General features: G+C 54.8%; 1 protein-coding gene across 3 annotated transcripts in view; it reads left to right on the top strand.

Moving 5' to 3' along the window:
- Window positions 1–10200, top strand: part of SH3RF3 (SH3 domain containing ring finger 3) — a 161645-nt gene extending 151445 nt beyond the window's left edge. For 2 of the 3 annotated variants that reach the window (XM_027555405.1, XM_027555403.1), the window contains 2 exons: window positions 1856–2184; window positions 8904–10200. In XM_027555405.1, the coding sequence (XP_027411206.1) occupies window positions 1856–2184; window positions 8904–9072 (498 nt within the window). In that variant the 3' untranslated portion in view covers window positions 9073–10200. Of the gene's footprint in view, window positions 1–1855; window positions 2185–5903; window positions 5985–8903 lie in introns of all 3 variants that reach the window. The other variant, XR_003513371.1, reaches the window with a different exon arrangement.
- Window positions 10201–12166: the final 1966 nt, after the last annotated feature.

Raw genomic sequence — 12166 nt, 5'->3', positions numbered from 1 at the left:
CCTCCCCACTGGGCATGCAGGTTCTGGCTAACTCACCCAGCAGGACTCTCTGCTCTGATGCCACCAACAACCCAGCTCATGCCTGGAGCCTTTGTCCCTGCCCTGGTGCCCATGTGGTCCAGTGGCCCCACCAGGGTTTGTTGGTGAGTGTCCAGAATTCAGTCCCTGTGCTCTGAGAACCTGGCTGGCCCAGCAGAGCAGCAGGAAGGGCAGTCAGCCCTCAGCTCCATGGGGTGCAGGCTGAGCCAGTGATGTGAACCTCCTCCTGTCATGGATGGCACCATGGGGCCACTGGCAGGCCTGGGGACCCATCACATGGATCTTAATTTTATTCACCTGTGCGTGCACACACATGCACACAGACACACATGCATACATGTGCGCACATACATACATATGCCCATGTACATGCATACACATACTGATACAGTCACACATAAGCACACACATTCACAATAGGCACAGACATTCACGCAGAGGCTCGGACATTCACACAGGCACACACATATACTGTTAGATTACTTTTAGAGTTTTCATCTCCAGATCCCACTTGACCACTTGATAGCCAGTGGGTTTCTGCCAGAGACCCCGCAGCGTTTGGGGGTCTGTTGCCAGCCTGTCTCCCTTTCCAGAGCCCCCAAGTGAGTTCCAAGGACCCTCTGTGCACCTGAGCCGATGCCCTCCCCCTGCTGGTCTCAGTTAGGAGGCTGTCATCCTGGGAGTCCCTTCCTCTGCGTGGTGGCCTCAGGAACGTGGCTACTTGGAGGGTGGCAACACCTCCGAGCCAGCTGCATAGCGCCCCCTGGTGGCTAACTGACCAAAGCTCTCCTGAATGTGTCCCATGCTCATCTCGGTGGATACTAATCAAGGCTGCCCTGTGCCACATTTCCCCCATGCCTGCTCCCCTCCAGGCTGGGGCTTGCCCATGCCAGCCGTGGTGTGCATTCAGGGCATCAGCTCCAATCCTTTCCATCAGTACCAGTGCTTGGAGTAGAGAAAAACCTTCAGATTTGTTCATATTAAAATGTTATTGACTTACTTTGAGGCACACACCCCTGCTAAGTGTGCTTTATGGCAATTTCAGCACCACTGACTCCCCAACAGCTTGGGTGGAAAAAAGAGTCCCCATTGGGCCACTGTGGGGTCCAACCAGCCCCATGACCCAGTCAGACGCTGTGGTGGCCATTGCCGACCAAGGGCTCTGTGTCAGACTTAGAGTGCCACCTGTTTCACACCACACCCCTTGCCAACTAGCTAGTCCTCATGCAACGTCAGAACGGTCAGTTCCAGGAGGGCCGCAAAACTGGACACCAAGGCCAGCACATTTCCATGGAAGCACCTCTGCGTGTACACATCTTCCTCCTCCACACACCCTCACTCATACATGCACACACATATGTGACACACATGGAACCCGGCTCCCCGTGTGGTACAACCACAAACAGTGCTGTCAGGGCCTCCAACTGAAGGTGTGTGGGGTACTCGGTACTAATGTGGAATAACCACCCGCTCCCGCTGCAGGAGACCCATGGTGCCCTCAGCTGGTGATGTTTCCAGGCTGGGATGTGGTCCTGAGATGGGGGTCCTGAGGTCAGGGTTCCTGAGAGGTGGTCCTGAGAGCGGGAGTCTGGGGGGAGGCGGTCCTGAGGAGGGGGTTGTCAGGTTGGCACCTCCAGGTCTAGGTCTGTGGTGGCGTGTCTTCCATGTCTCAGGAAAGGAAGGAAGCGAGATGGGAAAGCTTTCCATCTTCACTGTCCTCCTCTAGGTAGCTTTACTTGACCAGGACCAGAGTCTCCTGACAGGGCCACACCACTTGCTAGAAGCACTTACCCAACTTCATTTTGTGTGTCTCTAGAAAGACAGGAAGAGTGGGCTGCTGAAGCTGCTGGCCGGTGCGTCCACCAGGAGGAAGTCGCGCTCTCCGCCATCCACCTCTCCCACCCATGACCCCCAAGCAGTGGATGCCTCTCTCCAGGGCGCGGTGGGGCCCGAAGTGTCCTTGCTGTCCATCCACGGCAGGGCTGGGTCCTGTCCCATCGAAGGCGAGATGCAGGGCGCCTTGGGGATGGAGCCACTGCACAGGAAGGCAGGCTCCTTGGATCTGAGCTTCCCGTCACCCACCCGACCGGCCGCCTTCTCCACAATCGCTGTCCGCCCTGAGCCCAAGCCACTTCCCAGAGAGAGGTAATGGGCAGCTGTGTGCTTCCGGGCTTGGGTGCCGTGGTCTCTCAGGTGTGGAGCCACTCTGGGGAAAGGGACGATGGGATTCCTGGGGAGTGAACCTGCCTGGTGTCCCTCACTGTCCCAGAGACTCGGATAAAACAGGAGCAGGTCTCACATTCTGAGTCCATCTGCAATCCGAGTTTGGATTTACAAGGAAAATCTGATGGAACTGAGGTGTTCAGAGCCCAAAGAGATGAGCTGCGCCCCCAGCCCCACGGGAACCTGGAGTGATCCCACCCCGGGCAACTCTTCTGGAAGCCTGGCCCCTCACCCCAGATTGGCTCAGGGTTAAACCATATGACATGGCCCGTATTCATCTGTTTTTCACCAAAGCCAGCGATTTCATAGAGTTCAGCCCAGAGTTTCTGGATCTGGGAACTGAGTTCACCAAGGCATCAGGTGGAAGGGCCAGAGGTCAGCATCCTCTTGGTGAGCAGCCTCATTTGAGTTATCGGTCCTTAGAGAGCTTCAGACAGGCCAGGGGCCTGCCGGGAGGAAGTACTTGCCTTTCTGAGCACCTCCTCCTCTGAGAGCTGCCTGAATGGTAAAAGGAGGGGGGTGCCCTGAGAATATAGTCTTGGTGTCTGTCAGAATCCTTCCCCCACTCGGCCACACTGACGAATGCCAGCTCTTCCATGTGGCCTGAGACACACCTCACACACCATGTACGCCATAGACACCATGTACGTCAGACACAATATGTACACCACACAACCATGTACATCAGGCACAATGCAGACACCATACACACACCATGTACACCGGACACAATACAGATACCACACACACACCGTGTACACCGGACACAATACAGACACCACACACACACACCATGTACACCAGACAATACAGACACCACACACACACCATGTACACCAGACACAATACAGATACCACACACACACCATGTACACCAGACACAATTCAGACACCACACACACACACACCATGTACACCAGACACAATACAGACACCACACAGACACACCATGTACACCAGACAATACAGACACCACACACACACCATGTACACCAGACACAATACAGACACCACGCACACCATGTACACCAGACACAATACAGACACCACACACACACCATGTACGTCAGACACAGTACAGACACCACACACACACACCATGTACACCAGACACAGTACAGACACCACACACACACACCATGTACACCAGACAATACAGACACCACACACACACCATGTACACCAGACACAGTACGGACACCATGCACACCATGTACACCAGACACAATACAGACACCACACACACACCATGTACACCAGACACAGTACGGACACCATGCACACCATGTACATCAGACACAATACAGACACCACACACACCATGTACATCAGACACAATACAGATACCACACACACCATGTACACCAGACACAATACAGACGCCACACACACACCATGTACACCAGACACAGTACGGACACCATGCACACCATGTACATCAGACACAATACAGACACCACACACACCATGTACATCAGACACAATACAGATACCACACACACCATGTACACCAGACACAATACAGACGCCACACACACACCATGTACACCAGACACAGTACGGACACCATGCACACCATGTACATCAGACACAATACAGACACCACACACACCATGTACATCAGACACAATACAGATACCACACACACCATGTACACCAGACACAATACAGACGCCACACACACACCATGTACACCAGACACAATACAGACGCCACACACACACCATGTACACCGGACACAATACAGACGCCACCCACACACCATGTACACCAGACACAATACAGACACCACACACACACACCATGTACGTCAGACACAATATATACACCACACACACCATGTACATCAGACACAATACAGACACCACACACACCATGTACATCAGACACAATACAGATACCACACACACCATGTACACCAGACACAATACAGACGCCACCCACACACCATGTACACCAGACACAATACAGACACCACACACACACCATGTACACCAGACACAGTACAGACACCACACACACACCGTGTACACCGGACACAATACAGACGCCACACACACACCATGTACACCAGACACAATACAGATGCCACACACACACCGTGTATACCGGACACAATACAGACGCCACACACACACCATGTACGTCAGACACAATACAGACACCACACACACACACCATGTACACGAGACACAATACAGACACCACACATACACCACGTACATCAGACACAATACAGACACCACACACACACCATGTACGTCAGACACAATACAGACACCACACACACCATGTACACGAGACACAATACAGACACCACACACACACCATGTACATCAGACACAATACAGACACCACACACACACACATGCCATACTCAACCTCACACACCACACACCTGCCTTTCTTCCACTCCCCTCCACCTTGGGGCCGCTCTCCCACATCAGAGCCTTCCTTCTTACATGAGACCAGCCCAGCTGCTATGGTCTCTGCAGGGATTTGGCCCTTCTCCAAGGCCCACGGCTGGGCTCCTGGAGCATCTCCAGTCAGGGTGACAGGCCCTGCAGGTGCTGAAGCTGCCCTCACATCTCCTCCGAGTTGTTTTCTTCTCAGCTCTCTCAACCTCCAGACTCTACGCGGGGCTTAAAAGACCCTGCTGTAAAAAATCTCGGGAGTCTCTGAGTAACTAGAAAATTCAGGGAATTCCTCCCATTTGCCCACAGTCCCAGCTAATCTGCATGTCATCCCTGGGGCCCTGGACACCCTCCTGCCCAGCACCCTGCACAGCTCATTAGTGACCAGCACTGCCTAGCACGGCCCTCGCCCCACACAGCCCTGCGCAGCCCTCAGGACGCCACGTCATGGCCCCCAACAGGCTGGAGCCAAGGACGTGATGACAGCAACGTCACCTTCAGGCTGGGGCAGCTCACCTGGCCTCAGGCCACACTCCCAATGTGTGGACGAGGGGTGCTGCCGCTGGCCTGTCTGTTGCCGCCTGTGTGCAAGCTGTTTCTGACAGTGATCTCAGAGGAAGGACCTTTAGGTTGAGGGTGCTATCGAGGGAGACTGCCCAGGTGTGTGTGGAGGAACCATGGGGAGCACCTCCCAGGCTGGCCAGGCTCTCAGGAGGAGGCCTTAGGAACCAGGGTACTGCCCTTCCAGGAACCTAGCTTTGGGTGGTCTGCAGCACCCCAGCCTCTGGGCAGTGCACAGGGAGTTGCGTTTCTGGACATTGCTTGGGATCAGGAAAGCTCTTGTCCGGCTGTTCTGCTGGGGTCGGCTGAGCTCCTGCCTGCACTCCCTCCCCATCCTGCCCCTGTGCACCACTGTCCGCTGCTTAACAGCCATGTCACCCAAATGAGTGCCTTTGCCGTTTGAGTCCCAGTCCCCACACACAACAAGAGGATGACGGTGCCTGGGGGTTATTATATTTGCAAAGCAGCAGAATTAGTACCCAGGAAAGGACCAACAAATTTGTTGTTCAGTTACTAAGTCATGTCCAACTCTTTGCAACCCCATGGACTGCAGCAAGCCACGCTCCTCTGTCCTTCTCTATCTCCAATGTTTGCTCAAACTCTTGTCCACTGAGTCAGTGATGTCATCCAACTGTCTCATCCTCTGTTGCCCTCTTCTCCTCCCAGTGAACAGCAAGGGCAAGGACAACCATAACAACACAAAAGATGACGTGTGTGACAGTGTCATGTGACATCACGTACATGACAGTGAGTGAGATCATGGTGGGGGTGGTGGTCTCCCCCCTTTGATTGACAGTCCTTCATGTTCACATGCATAGATGGTATGTCCTCACCTCCCGCTGGCCTGTCAGCTGTCGAGCTCTGTTGGGATTTAGAAGTTTCTTGCTTTGATCTCTTGTGCGTCATTATAGTGGAATAATGGCTCCCAAAGACATCTCTGCCCTAATCCCCACACCAAGGATAGGATGGCAGATGGACCGAGCAGCTGACCCTAAAGTGGAGAGGTCATCTAGACCCAGGCGTGCCCGTGTGACCACAGGAGTCCTCGCAGGCAGACAAGGAGTTCAGCTTGCCTTGCTGGCTTTGAGTCGGAGGAAGAACAGGAATGCTCCTCGGGAACGCTGGCAGCTTCTAGAGGCAGGAAAAGGGGAGGGGACACAGTCTCCCCGAGACCCTCAACTGTGTCCACGTGAGGTTGTGACAAACATCAGGCTTTCAGAACTGCCAGATGTGTACATTGTTACGTGCTGTCTGTGGGAATCTGTCAGACGCTGCAGGGACCCCAGGCCCATGTAGACCTTCAAGTGTGGTGTCCAGCATATATTCTTGCATCTCCAAGGTCCGGCAGGACACCGCTGTGATGACCTCAGTCCCTACCTGGGACCCCTTGTCCTCACCAGGGCCCCTGATGTGACACAGAGGATGCCCCCCACCCCACATGCCAGGCAGTGGCGCCTGCAGCAGTCAAGTGGTTCCTGAGCCCAGTCTGCAGGCTTGCTGTGTGTGTCTGACGCACGACACCAGGACTGTGCCGCGAGCTGCTGCCCTGCCCGTTCTCTTGGCCCTTCAGCATCTCGGAAGGATCTGGATGGAATCCCAAATGCTTGTCTCATAGACACTTGGTCCACGTCATCCATCTGGGCTCTTTAAATCACAGGATTGCTCAGAAGCACCAAATTTTTAATTACATTCTTAAAGTTGCTTGTTTCACATCTGGCAGTTGAGGCAAAAGCTAAAACTTGTGAGAAATGAACTCACCATTGTTCTTGCCATGGGGGAGGCAGCGGTCCTGATGGTCACACAGCCTGGGTGCTAGGGGTGGGAGATGCTATTTGCATGGTGTTGGCTGACCTCACAGGTGCTGCTGTGTCCCAGCAGCCACCCGTCCTCCTCCAGGGAGTGGCTGGCAGGCAGCTGCTCACAGATATGCCAGGTTGGGAGGAGCTGTCACCCTTTCCTCACCCTGAAGGGGACCAAAGTGGAAACTGGTCCCAGCCTGCACACTGCAGGCACCTGGGGAGCTAGGCCAGCCTGCTCTCTCAGCACCAGGGCCTGCTCACCAGCCCAGCCAGCCCAGAGACTCATTTTCTCTCTGCCCCTGCTTCCACCCCCTGGAGCAGGCTGGGAACAGGGTTTTTTCTGCCTGAGCGTCTTCCCCAAGCCCCGCACCAACTCCAGCCAGACAGGCCGGCCCCCAGGCTGTGTGCAGCTGGTTGAAGGAGGATGAAGTCGGCCTTAATGTTTTCATTCGGCATCCTGGTCCTTAGACGTCTGCGGGCAGATCCTGAGGAAACTTGTTCCCTGGTCCACTCCCCCCAGAATCTCATCCAGCGGGCCCAGGGTGCCCAGTCTGTGGGCCTCACTTCTAGAAGAGCTGACCTGGGACCTCTTGCTTTATTACATCCTGATTCCTCCAGGTCCAGGAAATACCAAGTCAGAGGCTCTGTGGACAAAACCCCTTGAGGACCCTGGGGACCCCCAGCTGCCAGACTCCTTCAGGGGCCCTTGGTGTGGCTGTGGCTGATGGGGAGGCAGGGCCCAGGGTACGGTCAGGAATCTCTCCCCTTCCCCAGCCAGGAAGGGGGGAGGGGGTGGGCAGCCCTCCTCAGAGAGAGGGGAGGGAGGGCCCAGAGCTCTGAGAGCATGGGGGCAGGGGGTAACTGGAGAGAAAGAGTGTCACAGTCTGCACCTCTGGCCCAGGGAGGACACCTGGTGGTTTGTGGGACTCGCGGGGCTGGGAGAACAGAGAGTGCCCTGGCTGAGAATGGCTCTCCCCAGCCCAGCCTCCTTCTCTGCCACTGCCCACGACAGGGGTGTGGGCCAGACTGAGCCCGGGAGCAGGAGGTCCCTGTCCGGGTCACCTGTGGGCCAGACCAGTGGGCGGAGCTGAGCTGGGAGGTGGAGCCATGGGGCTGAGGTGAGTCTGGAGGGAGTGGGGACAGATGGAAGCACAGGTCCTCTTCCCAGCGTGCTTCTCGTTTGAGCCATGTGGTTCTAGCCCAGGAGGGTGGTGTGGATGGTGGGCTGGGATGGGGGTGGGGTGGGGAGAGATGAGGAGCATGGCGAGGCCCAGCGCTTGGCAGGTCCATCGCGGAGACTTCACTGACCCCACATACCCAGCCCGTGGTGTCTGCAGTTTGCAGCCAGTGAGAACAGGTGCTGTGCTGGCCACCAGATCACCCAGAGTGGGGTGTGCACAGAGTCCTCAGCTCCCTGCCTGGTCATTACCCCCAGAAGGGCAGTGGGCATAGGGCCAGTGTGACACCAGTGGGATGCCTGTGTGGCCCCCAGCTGGAGGGGTGTGGACCAGCAGCTCTGCTGGGCTGGATGGCAGGGAGGCCTGGTCACAGCCATCTGCCCTCATCCTGGGGGTGCTTTAGAAGCCTGGTCCTCAGAGCCGCCTCCTTGAGGCTTTCCAGGCAGGTGTGGAGTATAGACCCACCCTGTGCCCTTGGCACAGATCTGGGGAGCCCTCGGTGGGGAGGGGGGCCACCTGCTGAGGCCTGTGTGTCTGTTCCTGATCAGTGCCCAGGCATTCAGCAGGCAGAAGCTCCCACAGCGGAGACCCAGGTGGATTTTATGGCATGTTAGTCTGAAAACGGGTGGGAGGCCCTGGAACCCTGGAGACAGTGGGCTGCTCGCTCACCCCGGTGTCTGTTTCCCCAGGTACCGCGTGGTGGTCTCATACCCACCCCAGAGCGAGGCAGAGATCGAGCTGAAGGAGGGGGATGTGGTCTTCGTGCACAAGAAACGTGAAGACGGCTGGTACAAGGGGACCCTGCAGAGGAACGGCCGCACCGGCCTCTTCCCCGGCAGCTTCGTGGAAAGCTTCTGAGGCCGTACCTGCCCCCCAGGGACAGAGGTGCAGGGACCCCAGGGGAACAGCCACCAGAGGCCCCAGTCCTTCCAGGCAGGCGGCAGGACCCACACACTGTGGGGTGGTTTGCTCCCAGGACCCTTCTTGCCCTCTACTTATGGGGCTGACAGGGAGCACGGGCCCAGCACATTTGGAGAGCGTTCTCAAGGCGGCTCCGGGCTTCACTTGGGTCTGGATTGCCCCTCACCCCATCTATACCTCAGGCACCACCACCGGGACCCTTAGCATGGTGCCCTGGCCCAGGTCATTATCGGCCAGGTCCCTGAGGCAGCGCTCGGCTCCCGTGGGCGAGGTGTACACAGTGCTTCTCGCCTTGCTACCACGGTCCTGCTCTCGTTCTTCTTTCTTACACCTTTTTACTGCAAAGCTGTTAGACTTTATAAATCTCTAACAGGTCATACACTGCCTATTTTTCATACATCTGGTGCTGCCTTTTTGTAAAACTAGTAGGACTTGGTTGAGAAGATCTCTGGGGAGACAGCAAATGGGCAGAACTTCTGCAGGCACCCTGTGAGCCTGGGGAGCCTGATGTTCACAGCCTCGGTCCTCCTAGGGCTAGAGGGGCCTCAGCGTTGGCGGGAGTTAGGAAAAGCCTGTCTCTTTAGCCCTTCCAGTGGCCCTGCTGCATCTGGAGATGTTCTGACAGGGCTGGCAATGAAGGAACAGGAGGGGGGACCCCAGGCCGAGAGGCCCTCCTGTCACTGTAGAGAGGAGACCACACCTAAGGTTTTCACTGTCGAAACGTGCGGTGGTCACCACAGTTCAGATTTGCCACCTTGTGGAGGTTTCACCAAGTTTCCTTTAAATGGATAACTACTCTGTTCTCAGTGCAAACCTTGGTCTCGAGACCAGAGACATGGGGCTAACCAGGGCCACCAAAGGGCCATAGGAGCAGAGTCAGGGGTGGCAGCCATGGGTTGAATGCGGGCTCTGGCTGGGAAATGCTTGGCACTTTGCACACACACACACACACACACACACGTTGTTTCTGTTAGACACAGATGTGTGTGATTTTGGAGGAACGAACTGATGACAAACCACGATGCCTGTGATTCTGAGTCTTTAAATAAAACTGAACGTGGAGAAGTCTGGTTTCTGGTTGGGGGAGCAGTCAGGTGGGGCCGGGCTGGGTGGGAGCTAAGCTGCTAGAAGACCCCCACATCCCTTCCACTGCCTGTGGGTGCACAGCCCTGCCACCGCCAAGAGCCTCAGAGTGGGGAACCCGTCTGTGTGGTAGGGTGGTATGGCGCTGAGGGTATGGGGGTACCAGACAGTCACACCCGGCACAGGGAGGAGTCCACTGCTGGGCCAGCAGAGCTGAGCCTGGGTGGGCGTGGGCATCTCTAGGTGCCCTGCAGGGTCTTGCCTGCCTGGAAGGGCAGAATGGCTTTCTATAGGTGATGCCCCTCCCTTGCTTGTGGGAAGCCTTCATGCCAGGAGTCATGCAGGTCCTGTGGACTAAGGGCGCCTGGAATCAGCCTCCAGATGAGCACACTTAGGGCCCTGCCTCAGGCGTCTTGGCTAAGGAGACCTGTCCTGGATCACCAGGTGCAGGGTGCCTGACATCCACCAGCAAGAGGGGTGTCAAGAGGCTGCCAGTTTCCAAAAGGGGGCTTGTAACCAGTAGCAGGTGGAGGACTGCCCATGGCCCAGGAGCTGCTCTCTTGGCCTGGACTACTGCCCAGAACCTCTGACTTTCACATCACTGGAGGTGGAACGGAGCTTAGCCCCAAGAGCTATTTCTCTCTTCTATAGGAATGGAGTGAACTTGGGGGTGGGGAGGGGAGGGGAGGGCTTCACTGCCATGATGAAGCCTCCACACACCTCTCCAGGAAACCGGACCAAAGACACTTGGCCAGATGGGCAATGGAGTTCAGTTCAGTTCAGTCGCTCAGTTGTGTCCAACTCTTTGCGACCCCATGGACTACAGCGCACCAGGCTTCCCTGTCCTTCACCAACCCCTGGAGCTTACTCAAACTCATGTCCATCAAGTTGGTGATGCCATCCAACCATCTTATCCTCTGTCGTCCCCTTTTCCTCCTGCCTTCAATCTTTCCCAGCATCAGGGTCTTTTCCAATGTGTCAGTTCTTCCAATAAGGTGGTCAAAGTATTGGAGTTTCAGCTTCAGCATCACTCCTTCCAATGAATATTCAGGATTGATTTCCTTTAGGATGGACTGGTTGGATCTCCTTGCAGTCCAAGGGATTCTCAAGACTCAAGAGTCTTCTCCAACACCACAGTTCAAAAGTTATCAGTCCTTCGGCCCTCAGCTTTCTTTATAGACCAACTCTCACATCCATACATGACTACTGGAAAAACCATAGCTTTGACTAGATGGACCTTTGTTGACAAAGTAATGTCTCTGCTTTGTAATATGCTCTCTAGTTTGGTCATAACTTTTCTTCCAAAGAGCAACCGTCTTTTAATTTCATGGCTGTAGTCACCATCTGCAGTGATTTTGGAGCCCCCAAAATAAAGTCTGTCACTGTTTCCATTGTTTCCCCATCTATTTGCCATGAAGTGATGGAACCAGATGCCATGATCTTAGTTTTCTGAATGTTGAGTTTTAAGCAAACTTTTTCACTCTCCTCTTTCACTTTCATCAAGAGGTTGTTTACTTTCTGCCATAAAGCTGGTATCATCTGCATACCTGAGGTTATTGATATATCTCCTGGCAACCTTGATTCCAGTTTGTGCTTCATCGAGCCCCGCATTTTGCATGATGTACTCTGCATATAAGTTAAATAAGCAGAGTGACAACATACAGCCTTGATGTACTCCTTTCCCAATTTGGAACCAGTTTGTTTCATGTGCAGTTGTAATTGTTGCTTCTTGATCTGCATACAGATTTCTCAGGAGGCAGGTAAGGTGGTCTGGTATTCTCATCTCTTGAAGAATTTTCCACAGTTTGTTGTGATCTACACCATCAAAGGCTTTGGCATAGTCAATAAAGCAGAAGTAGATGTTTTTCTGGAAGTCTCTTGCTTTTTTGATGATCCAGTGGATGTTGGCAATTTGATCTCTGGTTACTCAGCCTTTTCTAAATCCAGC

Source organism: Bos indicus x Bos taurus, chromosome 11, assembly GCF_003369695.1.
Source record: "Bos indicus x Bos taurus breed Angus x Brahman F1 hybrid chromosome 11, Bos_hybrid_MaternalHap_v2.0, whole genome shotgun sequence".
NCBI lineage: Eukaryota > Metazoa > Chordata > Mammalia > Artiodactyla > Bovidae > Bos > Bos indicus x Bos taurus.
This window is presented reverse-complemented; position numbering and strand designations above follow the sequence as displayed.